This window comes from Narcine bancroftii, chromosome 4 (assembly GCF_036971445.1).
Source record: "Narcine bancroftii isolate sNarBan1 chromosome 4, sNarBan1.hap1, whole genome shotgun sequence".
Taxonomy (NCBI): domain Eukaryota; kingdom Metazoa; phylum Chordata; class Chondrichthyes; order Torpediniformes; family Narcinidae; genus Narcine; species Narcine bancroftii.
This window is the reverse complement of record NC_091472.1, coordinates 12,573,630-12,596,684: the sequence shown is the minus strand read 5'-3', so window position 1 is coordinate 12,596,684 and position 23,055 is coordinate 12,573,630. Positions and strand designations below refer to the sequence as shown.

At 43.7% G+C, this 23,055-nt stretch overlaps 1 protein-coding gene across 2 annotated transcripts in view; it reads right to left on the bottom strand.

Annotated features, from left to right (window-relative positions):
- Positions 1 to 18,863, bottom strand: part of LOC138760330 (nuclear receptor-binding protein-like) — a 112,401-nt gene extending 93,538 nt beyond the window's left edge. Inside the window, exon 1 of one of the 2 annotated variants that reach the window (XM_069930769.1) lies at positions 18,316 to 18,863. In XM_069930769.1, coding sequence (XP_069786870.1) covers positions 18,316 to 18,483 — 168 coding nt within the window. In that variant the 5' untranslated portion in view covers positions 18,484 to 18,863. The remainder of the gene's footprint in view (positions 1 to 18,315) is intronic. The other variant, XM_069930768.1, reaches the window with a different exon arrangement.
- Positions 18,864 to 23,055: the final 4,192 nt, after the last annotated feature.

Genomic DNA, 23,055 nt, shown 5'->3' with positions numbered 1-23,055 from the left:
TAAAAAGTCCACGTCAGCTGCAGGCTCGTTTGTGGCTGACCAGTCCGATGCGGGACAGGCAGACACGATTGCAGCGGTTGCAAGGGAAAATTGGTTGGTTGGGGTTGGGTGTTGGGTTTTTCCTCCTTTGCCTTTTGTCAGTGAGGTGGGCTCTGCGGTCTTCTTCAAAGGAGGCTGCTGCCCGCCAAACTGTGAGGCGCCAAGATGCACGGTTTGAGGCGTTATCAGCCCACTGGCGGTGGTCAATGTGGCAGGCACCAAGAGATTTCTTTAGGCAGTCCTTGTACCTTTTCTTTGGTGCACCTCTGTCACGGTGGCCAGTGGAGAGCTCGCCATATAATACGATCTTGGGAAGGCGATGGTCCTCCATTCTGGAGACGTGACCCATCCAGCGCAGCTGAATCTTCAGCAGCGTGGACTCGATGCTGTCGACCTCTGCCATCTCGAGTACCTCGACGTTAGGGGTGTGAGCGCTCCAATGGATGTTGAGGATGGAGCGGAGACAACGCTGGTGGAAGCGTTCTAGGAGCCGTAGGTGGTGCCGGTAGAGGACCCATGATTCGGAGCCGAACAGGAGTGTGGGTATGACAACGGCTCTGTATACGCTTATCTTTGTGAGGTTTGAAAGCCTACTTAAAGGATAAATTGGGAAACAGACAGATTACCAGAAGGAAGCAGCTTTGAATATGTGATTACAGACACAATGATAATAAAGATTTATAACGAACTGCAAGAAAAGGAAAATGTTGAAATAAGCTATAAACCCAAACAAAAGTGGGAAAAAGATTTAAACAAAGAAAAAATGAAACATGGGAAATGTTATGCTCTGGAACTATGAAGAATATAATAAACACGAGGTTACGCATGATACAATATGATTGGTTACACAGGTTATATATCACACCCCAAAAGTTTTTTTTTTTAAATGGGATCTTACATTATCAGATAGATGTTTTTGCTGCAAGGAGGAAATGGGAACAACAGTATATACAATTTGGGTATGTGAGAAAGTGAAAAAGTTTTGGGAAGATCTAAATCAGGTATTAAATAAAATCACAAATAGCAACATTCCAAAAAATCCAGTGATCTTTCTTCTAAGTTATATAAGTAGTAAAGAATTAGGCCTCAAACTGGATGAAGTGCAAAAAAGATTGATTATGATAGCCTTAGCTGTAGCAAAAAAATGAATAATGTCAACTTGGAAATCAGAAGAGAAGCTGAGAATACAGTAATGGTACATGGAAATGAATAAATGTATTCCATTGGAAAAAATTACATAATTTTAAAAATAAAGTCACATCATTTGAATAAATTTGGGAACCGAACATGGAACACAAAGAGAGCTTGCCTAGGACCTCCACCCCTAAAATGATAAGAAGACAAAATGACTTGATCCAGTGTATAAAAGTAGATGACACAATTTTCTTGTTTATTTTCATTGTGTGACAACACTGTTTAATGGTTTTATTGTATTGTATATGTTGAACGTTTAATGGGTTTGGAAGGGGGTGGGAAAAAACGCCACTGTGTATACTTAAGAGGGAAATGTTTGTATGTATTTTGATTGATATGGTTCACAGTGTGAAAAATAAAAAAAATTTAAAAAAGACTTTAAATCTCAAACTCATTCCTTTTAATATTTTCATCTACTACAAATCTTTTATCTGCTGCATCATTCTTTCAATTTTCTCTCCATTCTTTTTAACTTCATCTGTTAATACCACCATAGACTGTTGAAAAGTGTCCAATTTTTTTTTCATTTGAACTGTAGAAATAGAGAATTCTTTGACTTTTTCCTTCTTCATAAGAAGTCCATGCTCAAAATGTGTTTCTTGCTCTTCCTGTTCTTCTTCTAGTCCTGCTGGACCTGGAAGCCTCCAAAACTTTTTTTTTTTTAAAAACTACCTCCTTTGTTTGTGTTCTGTGCATTGTTGAGGGAGACCTTGTACAACTATGTCCAAGGTCTCCCCAGCTCCAGACTTATCTCCCCTGGGCAGTACCTTCCAGATAGCTCCTGGATCCTTCTTCAAGGTAGGCCTTTCTTCTTTATCTTGCTCTTTTTCTGGTTCTGCCTCTTGTATTGCTGTAACTACTTTATCTTTCTTTGGTGGCATTTTGACTTGTTCCATATACTTTTAAACTCTTCTATTTTTAACTTTTACAACCTTCTTTAGACTTTTTTCCCCCAACTTTTACGAGGAGAGTAGTCACACCCCCCAAAAAAATCAAGCAATTCTTCATCTCACCTTAAAACTCATCTTACTTCTTGATGCCATTTCCATGCCCTTCCTGGAAAGAATCGTACATGTGGATCTTGTCAAATCTTTGAAATGGAAACATCTTGTCCTATCCCACCAGAATCAATGACAGCTTGTATCCTTTCCCCACACAAATGCAGACAGTCTTTAAAGCACAAGAGTGATTTTCGTCCTCCAGGTCAATAACTGAAACATATTCCAAGCACACTGTATGAAACATTTTTAGCACATGGTTACTGAAACAATGAAGCAGCTCACTTCCTACTGTTTTGCAAGACAGCATTTTAATTAATCCATGACCACTATCCTGGTGTGAAGGTACTGTATAAATAACAAATCTGTTCATGATCAGAAGCTGGGAAACAAAATTTATGACAGGGAATGAAATGATACTTTTAGACTCTATCCAGTTCAAGTGGAATGGACATGTAGGACCCAAGCAAGAGTACCTTTTCTGATGCATAAAAATGGCAAGTTCAGGAGTTTCGATGTTTAAATTTTTAATCTACATTAGTTTCTGAATACATCCGAATGGGAGATTCAGCAAGAAAGTTGTTGCTCACCCAAATTCAGACTTGACATCCTCTGATTTCAATGCACAAGGAGAGGCTTGTGCAATGGAAAATGGGACAGTCAATCATGTCAAAAGCTTCAGGTGGGTCAAGTTATACTTTCCCTATTTTATTTTACCTAAATTAAATTCAAACACGAGGTGGGCATCATGAAAATACTGATTTTTAATGTCAATATCCAAGAGGTAAGTTGCAGGTGCTCTGCCTAGTATTCTAATCCTTACAGTAAATTGAGAAATATGAATGCAAGTTCTTGGAAATATTCAAACAATAGCTGGAAGAAATATTGGAAAAAAACAGACCAAGAGACAATATTTAGAAGCGCTATGAGAGCTAAAAATGTGTTGCTTAGCAACAGATATGGAAGTTTTCCCAAAGACATAACGCAGCTGCAGGGAACACATTTTTACAGAGCACGTGGGAACAAAAATATGAAGACAGCCTGATCAGAGACCATTTGAGCACATGAGGGAAAAATATTTCCATGACAATTTATTTCAAGATGAAACTATAGCATAAATGTTTAAGCCATGTTTCAAGAAAATAGTCTGGGCAGAAAAACAATTATTCTGTGAAGCCCAATTTCTCCAAGGCAACGTGGCAAGCTCAAGCCAGAGTAACTGAACTCAATCAATCACAATAAACCGCTGGTGCATCCACTCCACACTCAAAGAACATGGGTAATGTGGCCTGAAATCTACTCCTGTGCTGATATCAAGATAAAATAAGAAAATGCTGCAAGCACTCAGCAGGTCAGGCTGAAATCCTTTTCCCTCTTTTCTTGTTATTTCCAGCATTTTGCTTTAGATTTTCAGCATCTGCAGTTTTTAAATTTTCACTGCCTTCGTACCAGCATGCATTGTGTGCAGAGACCTGGAAGTGTCTGTAGATGAATCGTGAGTTAGTTTGCAGGTGCACCAGGCAATCAAGAAACCAAATGGGATATTGTACCTCCGTGCTGGAGGGATTCATTTAAAAATCAATTCTGCTGCAACTGTACAGGATACCATGAGGTATCCTGACTTGAGAAAGGATATACTGGCTTTGAAGGCAGTGTGGAGATGTTTAACCACGTTGATTCTGGAGGTAAACGGATTAACTCCCGAGTAGAGATTGAGTGGCCTGGGACAATAATCAACGCAAGATGCATCTTATTAGAAGTGAACAAAATCAAGAAATAGAGAAGATAGATATTGGGAAGTGGTTTCCACTATCAGGTGAGACGAGAACTAATGGACAAAGCTCTAGATTGAGGGGAGTAGATTTAAGACAGATGCAGAGGAACTGCCTCTCCCAGACAGTCGTGAATCTTTGGAATTCTCTACCCAAGTAACCTCACTGAATGTATTCAAGGCACAGAGGGGAGTCACGTGATGGCTGGTTGGGTGGAACCAGCCCTCTCCAGAGAAAAGAAAAAGTGTGAAAAAACAGAGCTCAATAAACAAAATACAGGAAGAGAAAAAGAAAGTTACAGAGAAGAGACAGAAGATGGGACTCAAGAGAAAAATAAGAATAACAGTGAAAAGGGAAGAAGGAAAATCACTGGAGAAGAAAGAAGCCCTTACCTGCACGTCGGAGCAGAGAGCCACCGAGGAGAGGAGCGTCCGATCTCCGGTGTTGGTGGAGGAGGAGCGGTGTCCTCCCGACCGGCGGACTTCAAAAATGGCTCTCAGAGCCAAGGAGGGGTGCGCAACTGGGCATGTGCGAAGAGTTGCGCAAGTAAAAAAGGTCAACACCGACGGGAGGGGGACTCAGCTATTTTACAGCTTTGGTGGTAATGAAAAATGTAAAACTAGGTACAAAAAAATGTTATATTTACGAGGATCATTTGCCATTTGAAAAGGGGAGTTTTTAGAGTAAGCAAAAAATTCAGAGTTTTGCAAATTTGAAATACATTACAGATCAAGTAGCATCAATGAGAAGAGAAACAAAGTCAATATTCAGGCCAAAATGTTCATCACAACTAAGGAAGTGTAAAAAAAAATTATTAAGAGATTAAGAATACCGCATGTCAAATAACTTCAAAAACCAAAATAAATTAAAGATTGATATGGCTACTGTTACGAGCCCAAAGGATCCCAAAACCCAGCAGCAATAGACATTCACCAAGACAACTGGTTTTTAAAACAAAAGTTACTTTTAATCAACTTTAAACATGAAAATAGAATCAAACTTTAACTTAACTCTATACTTAACTAACCTAAATTAACCCCCTTCTCATTCTAAGCGTACGTGTAGGTAATGCATGTATAAATTTAAGTTCTTTGGTTCACAGTTCAATCTCACTTCTCCTTCTTCCAAGTTCTCTGGATGCAGACAATTCTTATACTGTTCACCAGATTTTGGTGCTTGAAAGGTAAATGTTTACCGCTCAGGAAGGTTCTTGTAGGGTTTGCAGAGAGAGATTTGTTGTTCCAGGATTTCCACAACTGAGGAACCACCATTAGTCACCTCGATGTCTCGCTGATGAAACTTGCCCCTTCAGGGTTTTCCAGATGGTAACCTCTTTCTTTCAGGTTATAACAGAGTTCCTTTCTGTTCCTCTTATTCCAAGAGGAACATCAGACAGATAGCACTTCCATCCACTGCTTTGGAACTTTTCATCAGTTTCAACCAGCTTTTACTGGCTTGCTCTGTTCAGCTGCCTTTCAGTGTCACCCATACACAAGCTGAGAGAGCTTCTCTTCTCTCCCTCTCCAACTCAAACTCCCAGCACGCCCATGTGACCCTCTCACTTGCAAAAACCCCACCTTCTTCAGCAAACAACGGGAGTTCTTTCTTCTGCTCAGCTGTTGTTGGATTAAAAATCCAGGACTGACCTTCCTATAAGCACCCTGCAGAAAGGTATTGTAGCCAGCTTGTCTCCTGTTCCAAACAATGGTCATTCATTTTATGATGTCATTTCAACCAGCACCGACTTATGAATGTGTTTACATTCTCCAGAGATCTTCAGTCTTTCAAATAAGATGCGTTTTAAAATGTGTGTATGTACTCTGGGAGCTGGGGGAGGGGTGGGAACCTCATCCAGCTCCCTCAACAGCCCCTAAGGCTAGAGCTGGATGAGGTTCCCACCCTGGATGAGACATATAAGGCAATCGAACAACTGAAAAGTGGCAAAGCAGCAGGTATGGATGGAATCCCCCCAGAAGTCTGGAAGGCTGGCGGCAAAACTCTGCATGCCAAACTGCATGAGTTTTTCAAGCTTTGTTGGGACCAAGGTAAACTGCCTCAGGATCTTCGTGATGCCACCATCATCACCCTGTACAAAAACAAAGGCGAGAAATCAGACTGCTCAAACTACAGGGGAATCACGTTGCTCTCCATTGCAGGCAAAATCTTCGCTAGGATTCTACTAAATAGAATAATACCTAGTGTCGCTGAGAATATTCTCCCAGAATCACAGTGCGGCTTTCGCGCTAACAGAGGAACCACTGACATGGTCTTTGCCCTCAGACAGCTCCAAGAAAAGTGTAGAGAACAAAACAAAGGACTCTACATCACCTTTGTTGACCTCACCAAAGCCTTCGACACCGTGAGCAGGAAAGGGCTTTGGCAAATACTAGAGCGCATCGGATGTCCCCCAAAGTTCCTCAACATGATTATCCAACTGCACGAAAACCAACAAGGTCGGGTCAGATACAGCAATGAGCTCTCTGAACCCTTCTCCATTAACAATGGCGTGAAGCAAGGCTGTGTTCTCGCACCAACCCTCTTTTCAATCTTCTTCAGCATGATGCTGAACCAAGCCATGAAAGACCCCAACAATGAAGACGCTGTTTACATCCGGTACCGCACGGATGGCAGTCTCTTCAATCTGAGGCGCCTGCAAGCTCACACCAAGACACAAGAGAAACTTGTCCGTGAACTACTCTTTGCAGATGATGCCGCTTTAGTTGCCCATTCAGAGCCAGCTCTTCAGCGCTTGACGTCCTGCTTTGCGGAAACTGCCAAAATGTTTGGCCTGGAAGTCAGCCTGAAGAAAACTGAGGTCCTCCATCAGCCAGCTCCCCACCATGACTACCAGCCCCCCCACATCTCCATCAGGCACACAAAACTCAAAACGGTCAACCAGTTTACCTATCTCGGCTGCACCATTTCATCAGATGCAAGGATCGACAATGAGATAGACAACAGACTCGCCAAGGCAAATAGCGCCTTTGGAAGACTACACAAAAGAGTCTGGAAAAACAACCAACTGAAAAACCTCACAAAGATAAGCGTATACAGAGCCGTTGTCATACCCACACTCCTGTTCGGCTCCGAATCATGGGTCCTCTACCGGCACCACCTACGGCTCCTAGAACGCTTCCACCAGCGTTGTCTCCGCTCCATCCTCAACATCCATTGGAGCGCTCACACCCCTAACGTCGAGGTACTCGAGATGGCAGAGGTCGACAGCATCGAGTCCACGCTGCTGAAGATCCAGCTGCGCTGGATGGGTCACGTCTCCAGAATGGAGGACCATCGCCTTCCCAAGATCGTATTATATGGCGAGCTCTCCACTGGCCACCGTGACAGAGGTGCACCAAAGAAAAGGTACAAGGACTGCCTAAAGAATTCTCTTGGTGCCTGCCACATTGACCACCGCCAGTGGGCTGATAACGCCTCAAACCGTGCATCTTGGCGCCTCACAGTTTGGCGGGCAGCAGCCTCCTTTGAAGAAGACCGCAGAGCCCACCTCACTGACAAAAGGCAAAGGAGGAAAAACCCAACACCCAACCCCAACCAACCAATTTTCCCTTGCAACCGCTGCAATCGTGTCTGCCTGTCCCGCATCGGACTGGTCAGCCACAAACGAGCCTGCAGCTGACGTGGACTTTTTACCCCCTCCATAAATCTTCGTCCGCGAAGCCAAGCCAAAGAAGAAAGAAATGTACTCTAAATCTTACCAAATTCTCCCAAATTTTTAATCCATTACACTACTCACATGGAAGTAATCACTAAAGGAGATAACAGACAGCCAAATTTCTAAACCTTTTAAATAGCAATAAAACCCAAATCCTTTCCTAAATGAAAGACAAAAGATCAATTTTAAACACAAAATAAAATGAACACAAAAATATTTGTCTTATTATACATCAAAGTAGTGTGGAGGCAATTGGGTAAAGCAAATCAAAATAGGATTTTTCAGTGGGCAAAGCCAAATAAAAAGAACTGAAGCATCTGAATTACAAACCCTGTATAACCATAGCAGTCAATCAAATTGCTGAAAGGAATGAAGAACCTTAAGACTGCAATTCATGAGATTTTATTTTGAAATAATTTTTAACATTCCCTGGAGAAAATATGAAACTGAAACTATGTATAGAATACTGCTATATTCATACAAAATCAGCATCAGGAATGAGTTGCTCAACTACACCAGTCAAAACAAACAAGAGTTGTTCTCTTAGAACACTATAGGCAATTTTGAATCTAAGCCATTTCACATTTGTCAAGGGTCTCCATACAATTCGGACAGTAAGAGACAGCAAAATTAGTAATTCTACAAATTCATCAGCTTGGACATGCCAGGGATTGAACCAGGGTCCACATAGATGCAAAGAATGCACCCTCCCACTGTGCTATGCTTTTGCTCAAAGATATTTGTCTGTTCAATGAACTGAGGCCATCAAATCTGAAAGAAAAATACATTTCTAAGCAGTATACAAATTTCCCAAGATTAAATAGGAGGGAAGTGGTTACCATTGAATACAATTACTTGGTGCAAAAAAAAATGATGTGCACTTCAACAAATTCAAATTTTTGAAATATTCCAAGCTTATAATGTCAAGACTAACTGACCACTGAGTTAATTTTTAAGATTAATCACAATTACATCTAAAACTGCATATTGTAGCAAAACAAGTGGTTCTTATCTTTTAATGGATCCCACAAATATGATCATATACTGATGACATTGCTCTTCTCAACAGAATAAAGTCTGTCCAATTACTGAGTCAAGAGATCTTTTTCAAGTCCAGTCAAATATTCATACCCTATAATCAAAAAATTACAAATGGCCATTAACTTCATACTTGCTTACAATTATAACTGATGGCATGGCAGTGTAACGCTAAACTTATATGGCATCATTCCTAGTTGCAAGAAAAATGTACCAGCAATATGCAAGCACGAGCAATAGTTGCTACTCTCCAAATTCCCTTCCCTTGATTAAGTCCTTCACCCCAATAGACATCAGTTAACACTTACTGGCTATAAAGGCTGTACATAAAATAACCCATCAAGAATGCAGAATTAGTGGGTTATCTACAAATTATAGCAGTATGCATTATGAAAGGGTGAAAAATTACTGCAAATATTTCATAACAAAATGGAGGTGCAATCTGTATGCAGATGATGCCCCAAAACACTTCTACACACTGGAAGAAAGGATTAGGCCCAAAATTTTAACTGTCTTGCTGGATGCTGCATGACCTGCTCAGTTGCTCCAGTACTTTGTGTATGTACTGCACTAGACTCCAGGATCAGCAGACTTTTTGCTTAACTTCCAACACATCTTGCTGCTTTGAAGAAACATTTGTGCAATATTCCAATGAATAATGGTTAATCCATTTTACAAAAAAAAAATCCTAGGATGATATTCAAACATTCAATTTATTTTCTGCCAATCACATACAATTAGCTTTTCATAAATAAACAATTTTAGAAATAAAAATCGTTACAGCACAGGGAGACATTTGACCCAGAGCAGAGGCCTCCTTTTCCACAAAATCAATCCAGTTAAGTTTAGGATTATTTGTCAAAACCCAACACCCAACCCCAACCAACAAATTTTCCCCTGCAACCACTGCAACCGTGTCTGCCTTTCCCGCATCGGACTTTTCAGCCACAAACGAGCCTGCAGCTGACGTGGACATTTACCCCTCCATAAATCTTCGTCCGCGAAGCCAAGCCAAAAGAGACAGTCACAAGAGTTCTTTTGTGAGAATTTTAACAGGTCAGATCTCACATACAAACAGCAGATAAAGTAGAAATACAGCACAACTGCAGAATATAGAGTTACCATGAAACAAAAGATCAGTTTGTTCAAAGCAAAGGCAGTGTGGAGCTTGATGCTGTGGGGAAGAAACTGTCCTTAAGCCTGTTGGTGTGTAATTTCAGTTTTGATCTTTGCCCCCAATGGGAGAAAGGGGAAAAAGAAGGGCGAATGAGTACTTCAGTACATTAGCTGCCTTTGCTTGGCAAGAGACGTAGATGGAGTCCATGGAGGTAAGGGAACTTGCGCAATGTCCAGCTGTTGTCACCACCATCTGCAGATTCTTCCAATCTTGAGAAGAGCAGCTTCCATACAAATTGATTCAGGGTCTGGCTCTTTCCAAAGTTGTGATCATTTTCCTTTCCTAGCACTCCATTCTCATTTGAAATTTATGATTCAACTTTGCCCCTCTAGTCATTGCTTGGACCTGTGACTTTAAACCACTCGTTGCCAAAAAGGCTTTCTTTTTCAAGTTAATGTGATTCCAAATTAAAATGTTTGGAAAAAAATCTCATTAATTAGGGGTAGGGAGCTGAAAATCAGTGTCTGTCATATTGCCATTGTGGAAGACAAAGCAAATTGCCCACATTAAATGAACTCTTGTTCATCCCCTTCAAAGATTTTTTTTGATCCTTGATAGAACCAGGGCACAGGAGCAAACATTGAAGCAGTTATCACACTTGCTCATCATGGAGGTGATGTACAATTCTACAAAATGTAAAATATCTTGCCTTGTGTTCACACATTTCTTCAACTCTTATCTCTTGCTGTCATTGGACCAAGGTAGCAAGATCAACTGAATAAAGCTTTATCTCAGGTTTTCTTCTGTGAATGCTGAGAAGGTACTAATTGACTGTATTTTTCAAATTTCAGATTCATTGTCAGAGAACATCCATGACATTTTTTATCCTGCAGGCCAGGCAGAATTATCACTTAGTGCAAAAAAAAACTGCACAATATACACATGTAAACAACCAATTGTATGTATAATAGAGAGGAGAAAAAAAATGAAGAGCAAAGGGTCCTTAGATGAGTCCGAGTTTGTTGAGGAGTCTGATGGTAGAGGGGTAGCAGCTATTCCTGAACCTAGTGGTGAGAGTCTTGTGGCATCTTTTCCTCTTTCCTGATGGTAGAGGCAAAAACAGAGCATGTGCTGGGTGGTGTGGGTCCATGATTGCTGCTCTCTGATGGCAGCATTCCCTGTAGATGTTCTCGATGGTGGGAAGGGCTTTGCCTGTGATGTCCTGGGCTGGGTCCACTACCTTTTGCAGGGCGTATTGGTGTCCTCATACCAGACCGTGATGCAGTCGGTCAGCACACTTTCCACCACACATCTGTAGAAATTTGCCAGTTTCCGATGTCACATCAAACCACTGCAAACTCCCGAGGAAGTAAAGGGACTGACATGCTTTCTTCACAATGCCATTAGTACATTGAATCCAGGAAAGATCTTCCGAGATAGTGACTCCCAAGAACTTAAATTTGCTCACCCTCTCAACCTCTGATCCCCCAATGATCACGGAATTGTACACATCTGGTTTTCCCTTCCTGAAGTCAACGATCATCTCCTTAGTTTTGATGACATTAAGTGCATTATTGTTGATGCGCCATTTGGCCAAGTTTTCAATCTCCCTCCTGTATGATGACTCATTACCTCTTTTTTATACAACCCACTACCATGGTATTGCCAACAAATTTGTAGATGGTGGTGTTGACGTACTGAGCCACACAGTCATAGGTATAAAGTAGAGCAGGGGGCTAAGAACGCAGCCCTGTGGTGCTCCGGTACTGATGGAGATTGTGGATGAGATGTTCTTACCAATCCTCACTGATTGGGTCTGTAGCTGAGGAAATCAAGGATCCATCGAATGCTTCATATTTTTTATTCCAAGATCTTCAGTGACATGTGGCACTGCTCAAACATTAGTTCTTAAACCATATGATTAAAACAGCACAAACATAATACTATGAAATTTATCATCCACCGGTCTTCCCATTAAATAAATATCTGTAGGTTATTCAGTAGCTGGACTTTTATGATGAGCTAGAATTAAGCTAAGTAATTAAAGGGCATTAATATCGTGCCACCTCCACACCTGTTGAATCTCTGCAACTTGTAAATTGACAAAAGTTTCCCTTCCACTCATGTCTAAAGATATGGACAAAAGTTTTGATGTAGACTTTCAATGTAAGCAATAATTAAATTTAAAAATTATTATATATATATATAAAAATCGCATTCAGCTTCGATCAGTGAAACAACCAGATCTGATAAACCTGAGGGCAAGAAACAAAGTTAAAATGCAAACAAACCACTACCATTTTCTTTTATCAAAATGCAGATGCATCTTGGATCTGAAAAAACTCAACTTAATTTCCCTTTCAACACAGAAAATTAGCTGCTTCATCAGATGTACTGATGGAACGCCATGATGCAAGGTTTTCACTGTACCTTAATAGTTTGACAGGCTTTGATAGTTGATCTCAGACTAAATGTGGGCTTCCTTGGTTCACTACAATGCAGAGCGACAATAATATTGACAATTTATCCAATATTAAGGCTGATAGAGTACTGACATTCATGTTGAACCAAAATCCTCAATGAGGCAAAGGCAAAAAAAACAATGCTGGAGAAATTCAGGAGGTCAACGTGTACTTTGAAAAGCAAAGACATAACCAACTTATCTTGAGCCCTTCATCAAGGTACAAGCAAAATGTAGCCAGGTGCCTGAATAAAATAGTGGGGTGTGGGGAGGAACACAAGCCCATAGGTAAGAGATAATAGATGGATAAGAGAGGGAGGGAGGGCATACTAGCAAACGGGGAGAGATAGCTCTTGAATGTGAGAGCTAGAGGAAAGGAGAGAGAGGGATGGGGAAAGAGAGGGAGAACAGGGAGTGGTCTACCAGAAACCAGAGAAGTCAATGTTAATGCCATTCACTCTCCAACCCAATTTGACCTGCCGAGTTTCTCCAGCACTATGTTTTTACTTCAATCCCTGTGTCTGCAGACTTTCGTGTTTTACAACTGTTTTAATCATACTGTTTAGACACTAATGCTTGAGCACAAGTCACTGAAGATCTTGGAATAAAAAATGTGAAGCATTAAGGTCAGAGATGTCTCTCACATGCAAGAGTCAACAGATGTAGGCAAATTATGCAATTGCATTAAGTTTCTTTGTCTTTCCCTCTCCCAAGGCAAAACCAATTCTTGTTTGACAGCCACAATGGGTTCTCTATCGGTAGAAAACAATGTTGTGTGCAACAAACCAATCTTAGCTCTGCAAACGAGTGTCAAATAAATTGCAATTTCTCCATAATTCCGCAACTGATTTCTCCCCTTGGTCCTGTCCACCAGAAACTGCAATGTTTTGCAAAGGGCTGTCAAATTTTGCAGGTCAACTCCCACCCCAACAGCACAGAAGTTGAAGCTGCCACTTGAGTACAAACAGACTACTGCAAAGATATTACCTTTTAGATAAGATGTGAAATCAACACACATTCGTATAAGCCTATTAAGTGCAGAGAGTAACCCAAGCTGAATTATTCCTCAAGCAACACTGAATAGGTAAGGTCTCATCACATTATTTGCACATAGAAAAAAAAATCACAAACAACAATTTGTTCTCATCACATCGCAGGAATTGAAAATCAACTTATTTCAAAACATTTTCAGACCGTTGCACCAAGAAACTGCACTTTTCTAAACCTCTTCGTCAGAGTACCTACACCAATGCTTTCTGCCACACACCCTCTACCACTTTTCACTTGTACCTGATGTGGCAATACATTCAATGACAAGCTTGTGACATTTAAATTTTATCTTAGCCTTTACTTAAGCATTACCAGTTTATCAAATACTGCCAACATACCTTCCAGTTAAATTAATTCTAAACACTTTCACATTAAATGTATCAATTTTCAGCCAACTTTGGCCTCCAACGTAAAAAAAAAACATGATTTTTCTTACCAGCCAATGACAAAACTCCATGTCTTATCATCTCCTGGCTGGCCTACTTCTGTTCTCTCTCCAGAAACTTTGGCTCAAAGAAAAACTTTAACGCCTATATACTAAACAAAAATAAGCCCATTCCTCTCATCTGTTCTCTGATGAGTGACTTCTGTTACTGAAAAAAAGTCCTTTTCCCCCATATCCAAAATCATTCAGTCTGCTCCATCTTCCTCCAAAGCACTCTTATTCTATCCAAACTAGACATTTTGCATATTTCTCCATTCCTGAGACATCCTTTGTTGTCAAATAGATGCCAGATGCTTTGAAATCCTTTGTTGAAATATTTTGCTCCTCAATAGTTTTCAAACTTTTTTTTCTATCCGTACTCTATATCAATGATTGTCTTGGCAACAAGATGGGAATAGGGAGTCCTAAATTTGGGTGTACAGGATGAATCCATGATGGAGGAAAGAAAATCACTGTGGTTAGCAAAGATATGATGAGGAACAAGATACTGACAGTGAAATGTTAGACAAGTTATTTTCTCCAGAACATAAAAGACTTTAAAATACATTAATGTTACAGAGCCAACTAATGTTACAATGCAGAAGAAAGCAGTGGCAAAGATGTGGGGTCAGAAACTCAGTTTGGATGCAAATAATTCAGCAAGTAATAGCTGTTTCCTGTAGATACAGAAGACCTGAAATACCAGAATGAAAAATTAATCTGAAATGTCAACAGTTACTCCTTCTCTATAGATGCAGTCTGGCCAGCTGAGTATTCTCAACATTTCCTATTTTTAACTCAGCTGGTTGGTTTGCTGACAGACTTGCCTTTTTGTAATTTACACATCATGAAACTTATCCAATGAAATATAGAGATTTTGTGAGTTTCTTTTGTAAAGATTTTGTAAATGGAATTATAATTTGCAAGCAAGTTAATACTAAAATCTCATAATAAAGTCTGTAATCCTAAACTTCAAAACAGTCAGTGGAACACATCGTAATTATGTTTGTTTTGCTTGAGACCCCTACTCAGGGATCAAAATACATGTAATAAACTCAATAGTTCAACTGGAATCTATCTCTAATAATACACATACACACACTTTCAAAACATTTTTTGATAGAATATTTGGCTAAAAAAGCATGGGTAGTAGTTTTAAAATGAGGAAAACATCAGATGGTAATCTCCATGGTCCAAGAGTACAAAACGACTGGGGGGTTCCATATTTACACGGCGCCAGTAACTGTAATGGGGTAGGGGAGGAAGCGGAAACCGCAGATACTCCACAGATCCCTCTTGGACGCAAGCAACATATATGCTCAAGAACATCCACGGACAATTGACGATAATCTGTCCTCATGGAAATGGGGGAGGGGAAGAGCTTGATACACATTACAGTTGTAAAAGAGTACTCACCCAGCACCTCTCACTGTACTTGGAATAATGTGACACAAATATATTAAAAAACATAACGAGAAGCATTTTACAACAATCAGTGTGGAAAAACTTCTCTTGAATGGGGCACTGAAGGCTATTCTGGGGAGGGGTGTAATTTAAAGGATCTCATTAAAAGGAAGTTAAACATGTTTGTGGTTCATTGGCCATCAGATTTCAAGGAACAATGAAGAGACACTATTATCATACCTTGAAGAGATCAGGCCCAAAACATTGGTTGTGTGCCTTTACTATACAAAGTACACTTTTAACCTTCTCGTGTTTTTCCTTCAATCAATGCAGATTTTTGTGTTTTACCCCTCTCTACACTACCTTCTTGGATTATTTTATATATTCTTTAAAGTGGTTTACAGTAATGCATGCACTATGATGCTGTCGCAAAACAACACATTTTATGACCTGTTCATGACAATAAATTCTGAAGTCTCAGGTTGACTGAAATACACAAATGTGCTGGGGAAACTCAGCAGGTCACACAGCATCTGTCGGCAGTCAAGAGTGAGTTAAAAAGGTGTGCGCGCGCACGCCTGCCGTCTGGGTACACGTGTTTCTGTCTTTGTGTGTGCCCACACCTGTGGGTGTCTGTGTCCCTGAGTGAGAGTGTGCATGCATGCGTCTGTCCGTGCACATCTGTCCCTGTCCCAGTGTGCGTGTCCGTGCGAGCGCCCGTGTGTGAGCAGCTGTCCCTGTGTATGGGTGGGCGCCCATGCTCACCCTTGGCAGGGGGCGGGTGGGCGCCCAACAGTGCGTTTCTGTCTCTGTTTGTATGCGCCTGTCCACATCCTCTGTTTGTCCCTGGGTTGGGGGGGTTGCAGTATGAATGTCCCTGTGTGTCTCTGTCTGGTGCGGGGGTGGGGGGGGGGGGAGTTGCAGTATGAGTGACTCTGTGTGTCTCTGTCTGGTGGGGGGGGGTTGCAGTATGAGTGTCCCTGTGTGTCTCTGTCTGGTGGGGGGTTGCAGTATGAGTGTCCCTGTGTGTCTCTGTCTGGTGGGGTGGGGGGTTGCAGTATGAGTGTCCCTGTGTGTCTCTGTCTGGTGGGGGGGGGGTTGCAGTAGGAGTGTCCCTGTGTGTCTCTGTCTGGTGGGGGGGGGGGGCTGCAGTAGGAGTGTCCCTGTGTGTCTCTGTCTGGTGGGTTGGGGTGGGGGGGGGGGTTGCAGTATGAGTGTCCCTGTCTGGTGGGGTGGGGGGGGTTGCAGTATGAGTGTCCCTGTCTGGTGGGGTGGGGGGGGTTGCAGTATGAGTGTCCCTGTGTGTCTCTGTCTGGTGGGGGGGGGGGGGTGGTTGCAGTATGAGTGTCCCTATGTGTCTCCATCTGGTGGGTTGGGGTGGGGGTAGGAGTCCCTGTGTGTCTCTGTCTGGTGGCGGGGGGTTGCAGTATGAGTGTCCCTGTGTGTCTCTATCTGGTGGGTTAGGGTGGGGGGAGTCCCTGTGTGTCTCTGTCTGGTGGGTTAGGGTGGGGGGAGTCCCTGTGTGTCTCTGTCTGGTGGGTTGGGGTGGGGGGGGTTGCAGTATGAGTGTCCCTGTCTGGTGGGGTGGGGGGGTTTCAGTATGAGTGTCCCTGTGTGTCTCTGTCTGGTGGGGGGGGTGGGGTGGGGGGTTGCAGTATGAGTGTCCCTGTGTGTCTGTCTGGTGGGGGGGGGGGGGGTGGTTGCAGTATGAGTGTCCCTGTATGTCTCTATCTGGTGGGTTGGGGTGGGGGTAGGAGTCCCTGTGTGTCTCTGTCTGGTGGAGGGGGGTTGCAGTATGAGTGTCCCTGTGTGTCTCTATCTGGTGGGTTAAGGTGGGGGGAGTCCCTGTGTGTCACTGTCTGGTGGGTTGGGGTGGGGGGGTTGCAGTATGAGTGTCCCTGTCTGGTGGGGTGGGGGGGGGTTGCAGTATGAGTGTCCCTGTCTGGTGGGGTGGGGTGGGGGGGTTGCAGTATGAGTGTCCCTGTGTGTCTCTGTCTGGTGGGTTGGGGTGGGGGGAGGAGTCCCTGTGTGTCTCTGTCTGGTGGAGGGGGGGGGGTTGCAGTATGAGTGTCCCTGTGTGTCTCCATCTGGTGGGGAGGGGGGTTGCAGTATGAGTGTCCCTGTGTGTCTCTGTCTGGTGGGTTGGGGTGGGGGGAGGAGTCCCTGTGTGTCTCTGTCTGGTGGAGGGGGGGGGTTGCAGTATGAGTGTCCCTGTGTGTCTCTGTCTGGTGGAGGGGGGGGGGGGGTGGTTGCAGTATGAGTGTCCCTGTGTGTCTCTATCTGGTGGGTTAGGGTGGGGGGGGAGTCCCTGTGTGTCTCTGTCTGGTGGGTTGGGGTGGGGGGGGTTGCAGTATGAGTGTCCCTGTCTGGTGGGGTGGGGGGGTTGCAGTATGAGTGTCCCTGTGTGTCTCTATCTGGTGGGTTGGGGTGGGGGGAGGAGTCCCTGTGTGTCTCTGTCTGGTGGGTTGGGGTGGGGGGAGGAGTCCCTGTGTGTCTCTGTCTGGTGGAGGGGGGGGGTTGCAGTATGAGTGTCCCTGTGTGTCTCTGTCTGGTGGAGGGGGGGGGGGTGGTTGCAGTATGAGTGTCCCTGTGTGTCTCTATCTGGTGGGTTAGGGTGGGGGGAGGAGTCCCTGTGTGTCTCTGTCTGGTGGGTTGGGGTGGGGGGAGGAGTCCCTGTGTGTCTCTGTCTGGTGGTGGGGGGGTTGCAGTATGAGTGTCCCTGTGTGTCTCCGTCTGGTGGTGGGGGGGTTGCAGTATGAGTGTCCCTGTGTGTCTCTATCTGGTGGGTTAGGGTGGGGGGGAGTCCCTGTGTGTCTCTGTCTGGTGGGTTGGGGTGGGGGGGGGCTGCAGTATGAGTGTCCCTGTCTGGTGGGGTGGGGGGGTTGCAGTATGAGTGTCCCTGTGTGTCTCTATCTGGTGGGTTGGGGTGGGGGGAGGAGTCCCTGTGTGTCTCTGTCTGGTGGTGGGGGGGTTACAGTATGAGTGTCCCTGTGTGTCTCTGTCTGGTGGTGGGGGGGTTACAGTATGAGTGTCCCTGTGTGTCTCCGTCTGGTGGGGAGGGGTGGGGGGGGGGGGCGTCCTGCGTGTCCCTCTGCATGCACACAGGGGTGAGGGAGTGTGCTGGCCGCTGCTCCACCGGTCTCACCTCCTCACGCCGCTTCTGCCAGCGGCCGCACGGACTCTCCTCCAGAATCTCGCTCTCGTCTTCGCTCTCCTCCTCTTCCTCGTCGTCCACCTCAGCCGTCGTATTCATGGCCTCGGCTGCCTTGTCCGCGGCTGCAGCCACTACCGCCGCCTTCTCCCCTTCCGACATCTCCCCCCACGCCCCCCCCCCCCCCAACCCCAACACCGTCCGAACGGAGCCCGGCGGCGGCCTTGCTGTCCGGGCACCGCCGCCAATGATCAAAGGGAATAAAACGGCTCGGTGAGCGCCAGCCGCGCTCCGCTTCAGGTCACCGGTGAACGAAACGGGCCGAGTCGCTCTGCCTTCCGACGCACTCCAGCCTCGGCGAGCCCTTCTCCTCAACGCATTAATGGCGACCGCGACGTCCACTCCATTCGCTCTGACGCTCTCACCATCCCGCCCACTTCCCTCGGGGCGTCTGGCGTCGACCTGATTGACACTCGATCGGACCAATCGGCAGCCGCCGGCGCCGGAGTCGCGGCTGAATCGGTCGCCGATGACGTCAGAGCCACCGGATTACCTCTTTCCCCCTCCCCCTCACCCAACAAACGGTTATGTCACGCGCAAGACAGATGACGCACAGGGGAGGCGGAACGGAATGTCCCTCTTGACGCACAGTGGGCGGATGATGGTGCGAGCCCCGTGATGTCATATCAAATGGACGAGCAACTCCGGAATGATTGACAGGCCAGGTGCCCAATCAGCACCACAGCCTGTCCCCCACCGGTCTGGAGTGAACAGGTCCATCTGGCAGAGGCTGAGATGGTTGTCAAGACACAGAAATGCTGGAGGAGCTCAGCATCCATAGGAGGTAAAGATAGATGACTGAGCCCTTCCTCGAAGGATGAGCAGAAAGAATCTCAGGGTTGTAGGTGAAGGCATCAGATCCTGTTATTAAATGTCAAACAGTCATGTTAAGTTCTGCCAAAAGTGAGAGTCCAGATTTATGGTCAGGTTACACACATCACCTACAACCCTGAGATTCTTTTTCCTGCAGGCCGTGCAAAATTTCTAATTATCGATACCTGGAGACCTAAACTATGGTGCCAATTGCCCATTTTTAAGTGATACCAGGTGAATTTTAAAAATAAAAGCTAATATGGCCCATTAGAAGATAGTCTCTAATAATAAATTGCCCTCTGGATATCATAACCATACAACCATATAACCACTTACAGCACAGAACAGGCCAGTTCGGCCCTACTAGTCCATGCCGTAACAAATCCCCACCCTCCTAGTCCCTCTGACCAGCACCCGGTCCGTACCCCTCCAGTCCTCTCCTCTCCATTTAACTATCCAGTCTTTCCTTAAATGTAACCAATGATCCCGCCTCAACCACGTCTGCCGGAAGCTCATTCCACATCCCCACCACCCTCTGCGTAAAGAAATTTCCCCTCATGTTCCCCTTATAATTTTCCCCCTTCAATCTTAAACCATGTCCTCTAGTTTGAATCTCCCCCTTTCTTAATTGAAAAAGCCTATCCACATTTACTCTGTCTGTCCCTTTTAAAATCTTAAACACCTCGATCAAGTCCCCTCTCAATCTTCTACGCTCCAGAGAAAAAAGCCCCAGTCTGCACAACCTTTCCCTGGAACTCAGACCCTGAAATCCTGTCAACATTCTCGTGAACCTTCTCTGCACTCTCTCTATTTTGTTTATATCTGTCCTATAATTTGGCGACCAAAACTGTACACAGTACTCCAAATTTGGCCTCACCAATGCCTTGTACAATTTCATCATAACCTCCCTACTCTTGAATTCAATACTCCGATTTATGAAGGCCAACATTCCAAATGCCTTCTTCGCCACACCATCTACCTGAGTATCAGCCTTGAGGGTACTATTTACCACAACTCCTAAATTCCTTTGTTGCTCTGCACTCCTCAATTGTCTACCATTCAATGTATATGACCTATTTAAATTTGCTTTTCCAAAATGTAGCACCTCACATTTATCTGTATTAAATTCCATCAGCCATTTCTCAACCCACACCTCCAGCCTTCCTAAATCACCTTTTAATCTACGAAAATCTACCTCACTGTCCACAACACCACCGATCTTTGTGTCATCCGCAAACTTGCTTATCCAATTCTCCACCCCTACATCCAGATCGATAATATATATAACAAATAATAGTGGACCCAGGACCGAACCCTGAGGAACTCCACTAGTCACCAGCCTCCAATTGGACAAACAATTTTCTACCACTACTCTCTGACACCTCCCATCCAACCACTGCTGAATCCATTTCACTACCTCTTTATTTATACCTAATGCCTCCACCTTTTTTCTTAACCTCCTGTGGGGAACTTTGTCAAAAGCTTTACTAAAGTCCAAATAGACAACATCCACAGCTTTCCCTTCATCAACCTTTGATGCACTTTTTAGTTTCAACCCTAGATGTTGTTGCCATTTTGAACAACTACGAGACTGACTCATTGTTGAAAACGTTTACCTGAATTGATTGGACCGAGCGAAACAAAAAAAAAACCGGAAAATAGCAAGGGAGAGCTGAAAATTTCTGACGGTGGGAAAATTAATGCTTTTCCCACAGAGATCAAGGTGGATTTGCAAGGAATCTGTTCACTTTAATGGCCTATCTTCAATAGCCAATCATGAAGATGGATACTTGGGCTGTGAACTGTGCTGCATTTACTAAGAGTTGTGTGGAGGAATGTTGGAAACTGCCTTGTCCCTTTTTTGATATTGTCTCCTGTTCTTAGTTGGCACCCAGCTTTATATTTTGCGCTGCTTTTTGAATGAGAGTTTTAAAGAGTGCAATTGTACTTATTTAAATTTAAAAGCAGTAGCTATAGGAATCCCAAATGAACACATCAATAAACTATGGTAATGTCAACAGTTCACTAATGCCATAGTTATTTTGATGGAAAATGAGGTTTTGGTGGCATAGGGGTATTTTGGTCGAAAAACACATTTTTGTTGTCGTGTGACTGGTTGAAAACTGCCGGGCTTAATATGGTTTGGCCTGTGACTCCTGACTTTTCTGTATGTGGCTCATTCCCAATAAAGTTTGGCCACCCTTGCTATAAACTATACTAAAAAAAACGTATACAAAAGAGAAATGTAGACAAAGACAAATGTAAACAAAATGAGTAGACAATAAAGAAAAAAAAATTCAATAATAAATAATGTTCAAAGTCAGAATACTCAAATGAGGCTGATTGAATCTGATGGTGGAGGGATGGCAACCTGGTGCTGAGTCTTGTGACACCTATTACCTTTCCTGATGGGTGCAGTGTGAAAGAGCATGTTCTGGGTGGGGTAGATCCTTAATGATTGCTGCTGCTCTCTGATAGCAGCTTTCCATACAAATTTTCTTGATGATGGTGAGAGTTTTGCACCCTAAACCTTTCCCCTTTCATTCTTAACCCATATCCTCTGGTTTGTATCTCACCTACCCTCACTGGGTTGTGACCATTACCTTTTGCAGGTGTAACAGAATATAGATAAGTTTTCGGGAGATAAATTGGGGCAGATTTTTCTGCGTAGGTCACATACAAACACTTTAAAACAGATCTTATTTAAAATACTGGAGCTCTGCTAATGCTAGACATGTCGGCCCAGGAGCCTTTGCAAAAGCTTTGGAGAGTGCCCAAGAGACTTCATTAATGGATTGTTATTTACAAAAAGGCAATAGATGAAAGAATTTGTCCGAGCCACAGACCATCTGCAGTGGAGGAACTTGCTGTTTTAGGAGGGTCATGTGGTTTTTCAAGCAGAGAGAGTCAAATAGGCTTTCTCTCTGAGAGAGACAGACAGAGACAAAGATCCATTCTGCAGTGATACAGTCGGCAGCAGCAGCTGGGACTGGAACACGACAAGCTGGCAAGCTTGTGGAAAACCTCATTTTGAAGATGGGTTCTGACTCCTTAGTTCAGCCTGGTGGTTCATGCAAGAGGAAAGGACTGGCTGTCTAATGTTTCACTTGAAATAAGGGAAACAAAAAGGAACTCTGTGGTGACCTGAAAGAAAGAGGTTATCATCTGGAGAACCCTGACGGAGCAAGTTTCTTTGGCAAGACAATGAAGTGGCAGATTAAAACAGAATCAGTTGTGGGTGTCCAGCGTACAACAAGTCTCTCTCTGAAAACCGACAAGAACCTTCCTGAGTGATAACCATTTCGCTTTCAAGCACCAAAGACTGGTGAACTTTATATATATTAAATTCTGTGCACAGCATAAGAATTGCCTGCAACCAGTGAACCTGGAGGAATGAGAAGTGAGATTGGACTGTGAACCAAAGATCTTTTCTGAACTAACACACACACATTACATACACGTGCGCTTAGAATTAGAAGGGGGTTAAGTTAGGTTAGTTAAGTCAATAGTGGTAAGTTAAAGTGTGATTCTGTTTTCATGTTTAAAGATAATTAAAAGCAACTTTTGTTTAAGTAACTATTTGTCTTGGTGAATATCTATTGCTGCTGGGTTTTGGGTTCCTCTGGGCTCATAACACAGACCTTTGGGCTCAGAGGTACTGGTGCTCCCATACCAGGCCATGAAGCAGCCGGTTAGCTAAATTTTCATTATGCACCTGTAGAAGTTTGCCATGTCATACCACCTCTGCAAACTCCTGAGGAAATAACATGCTTTCTTCACAATGACATTAGTTTGTTGTGTCCAGGAAAGATCCTCCGAGATTATGACTCCCAAAAATTTAAATTTGCTCACCCTCTCCTG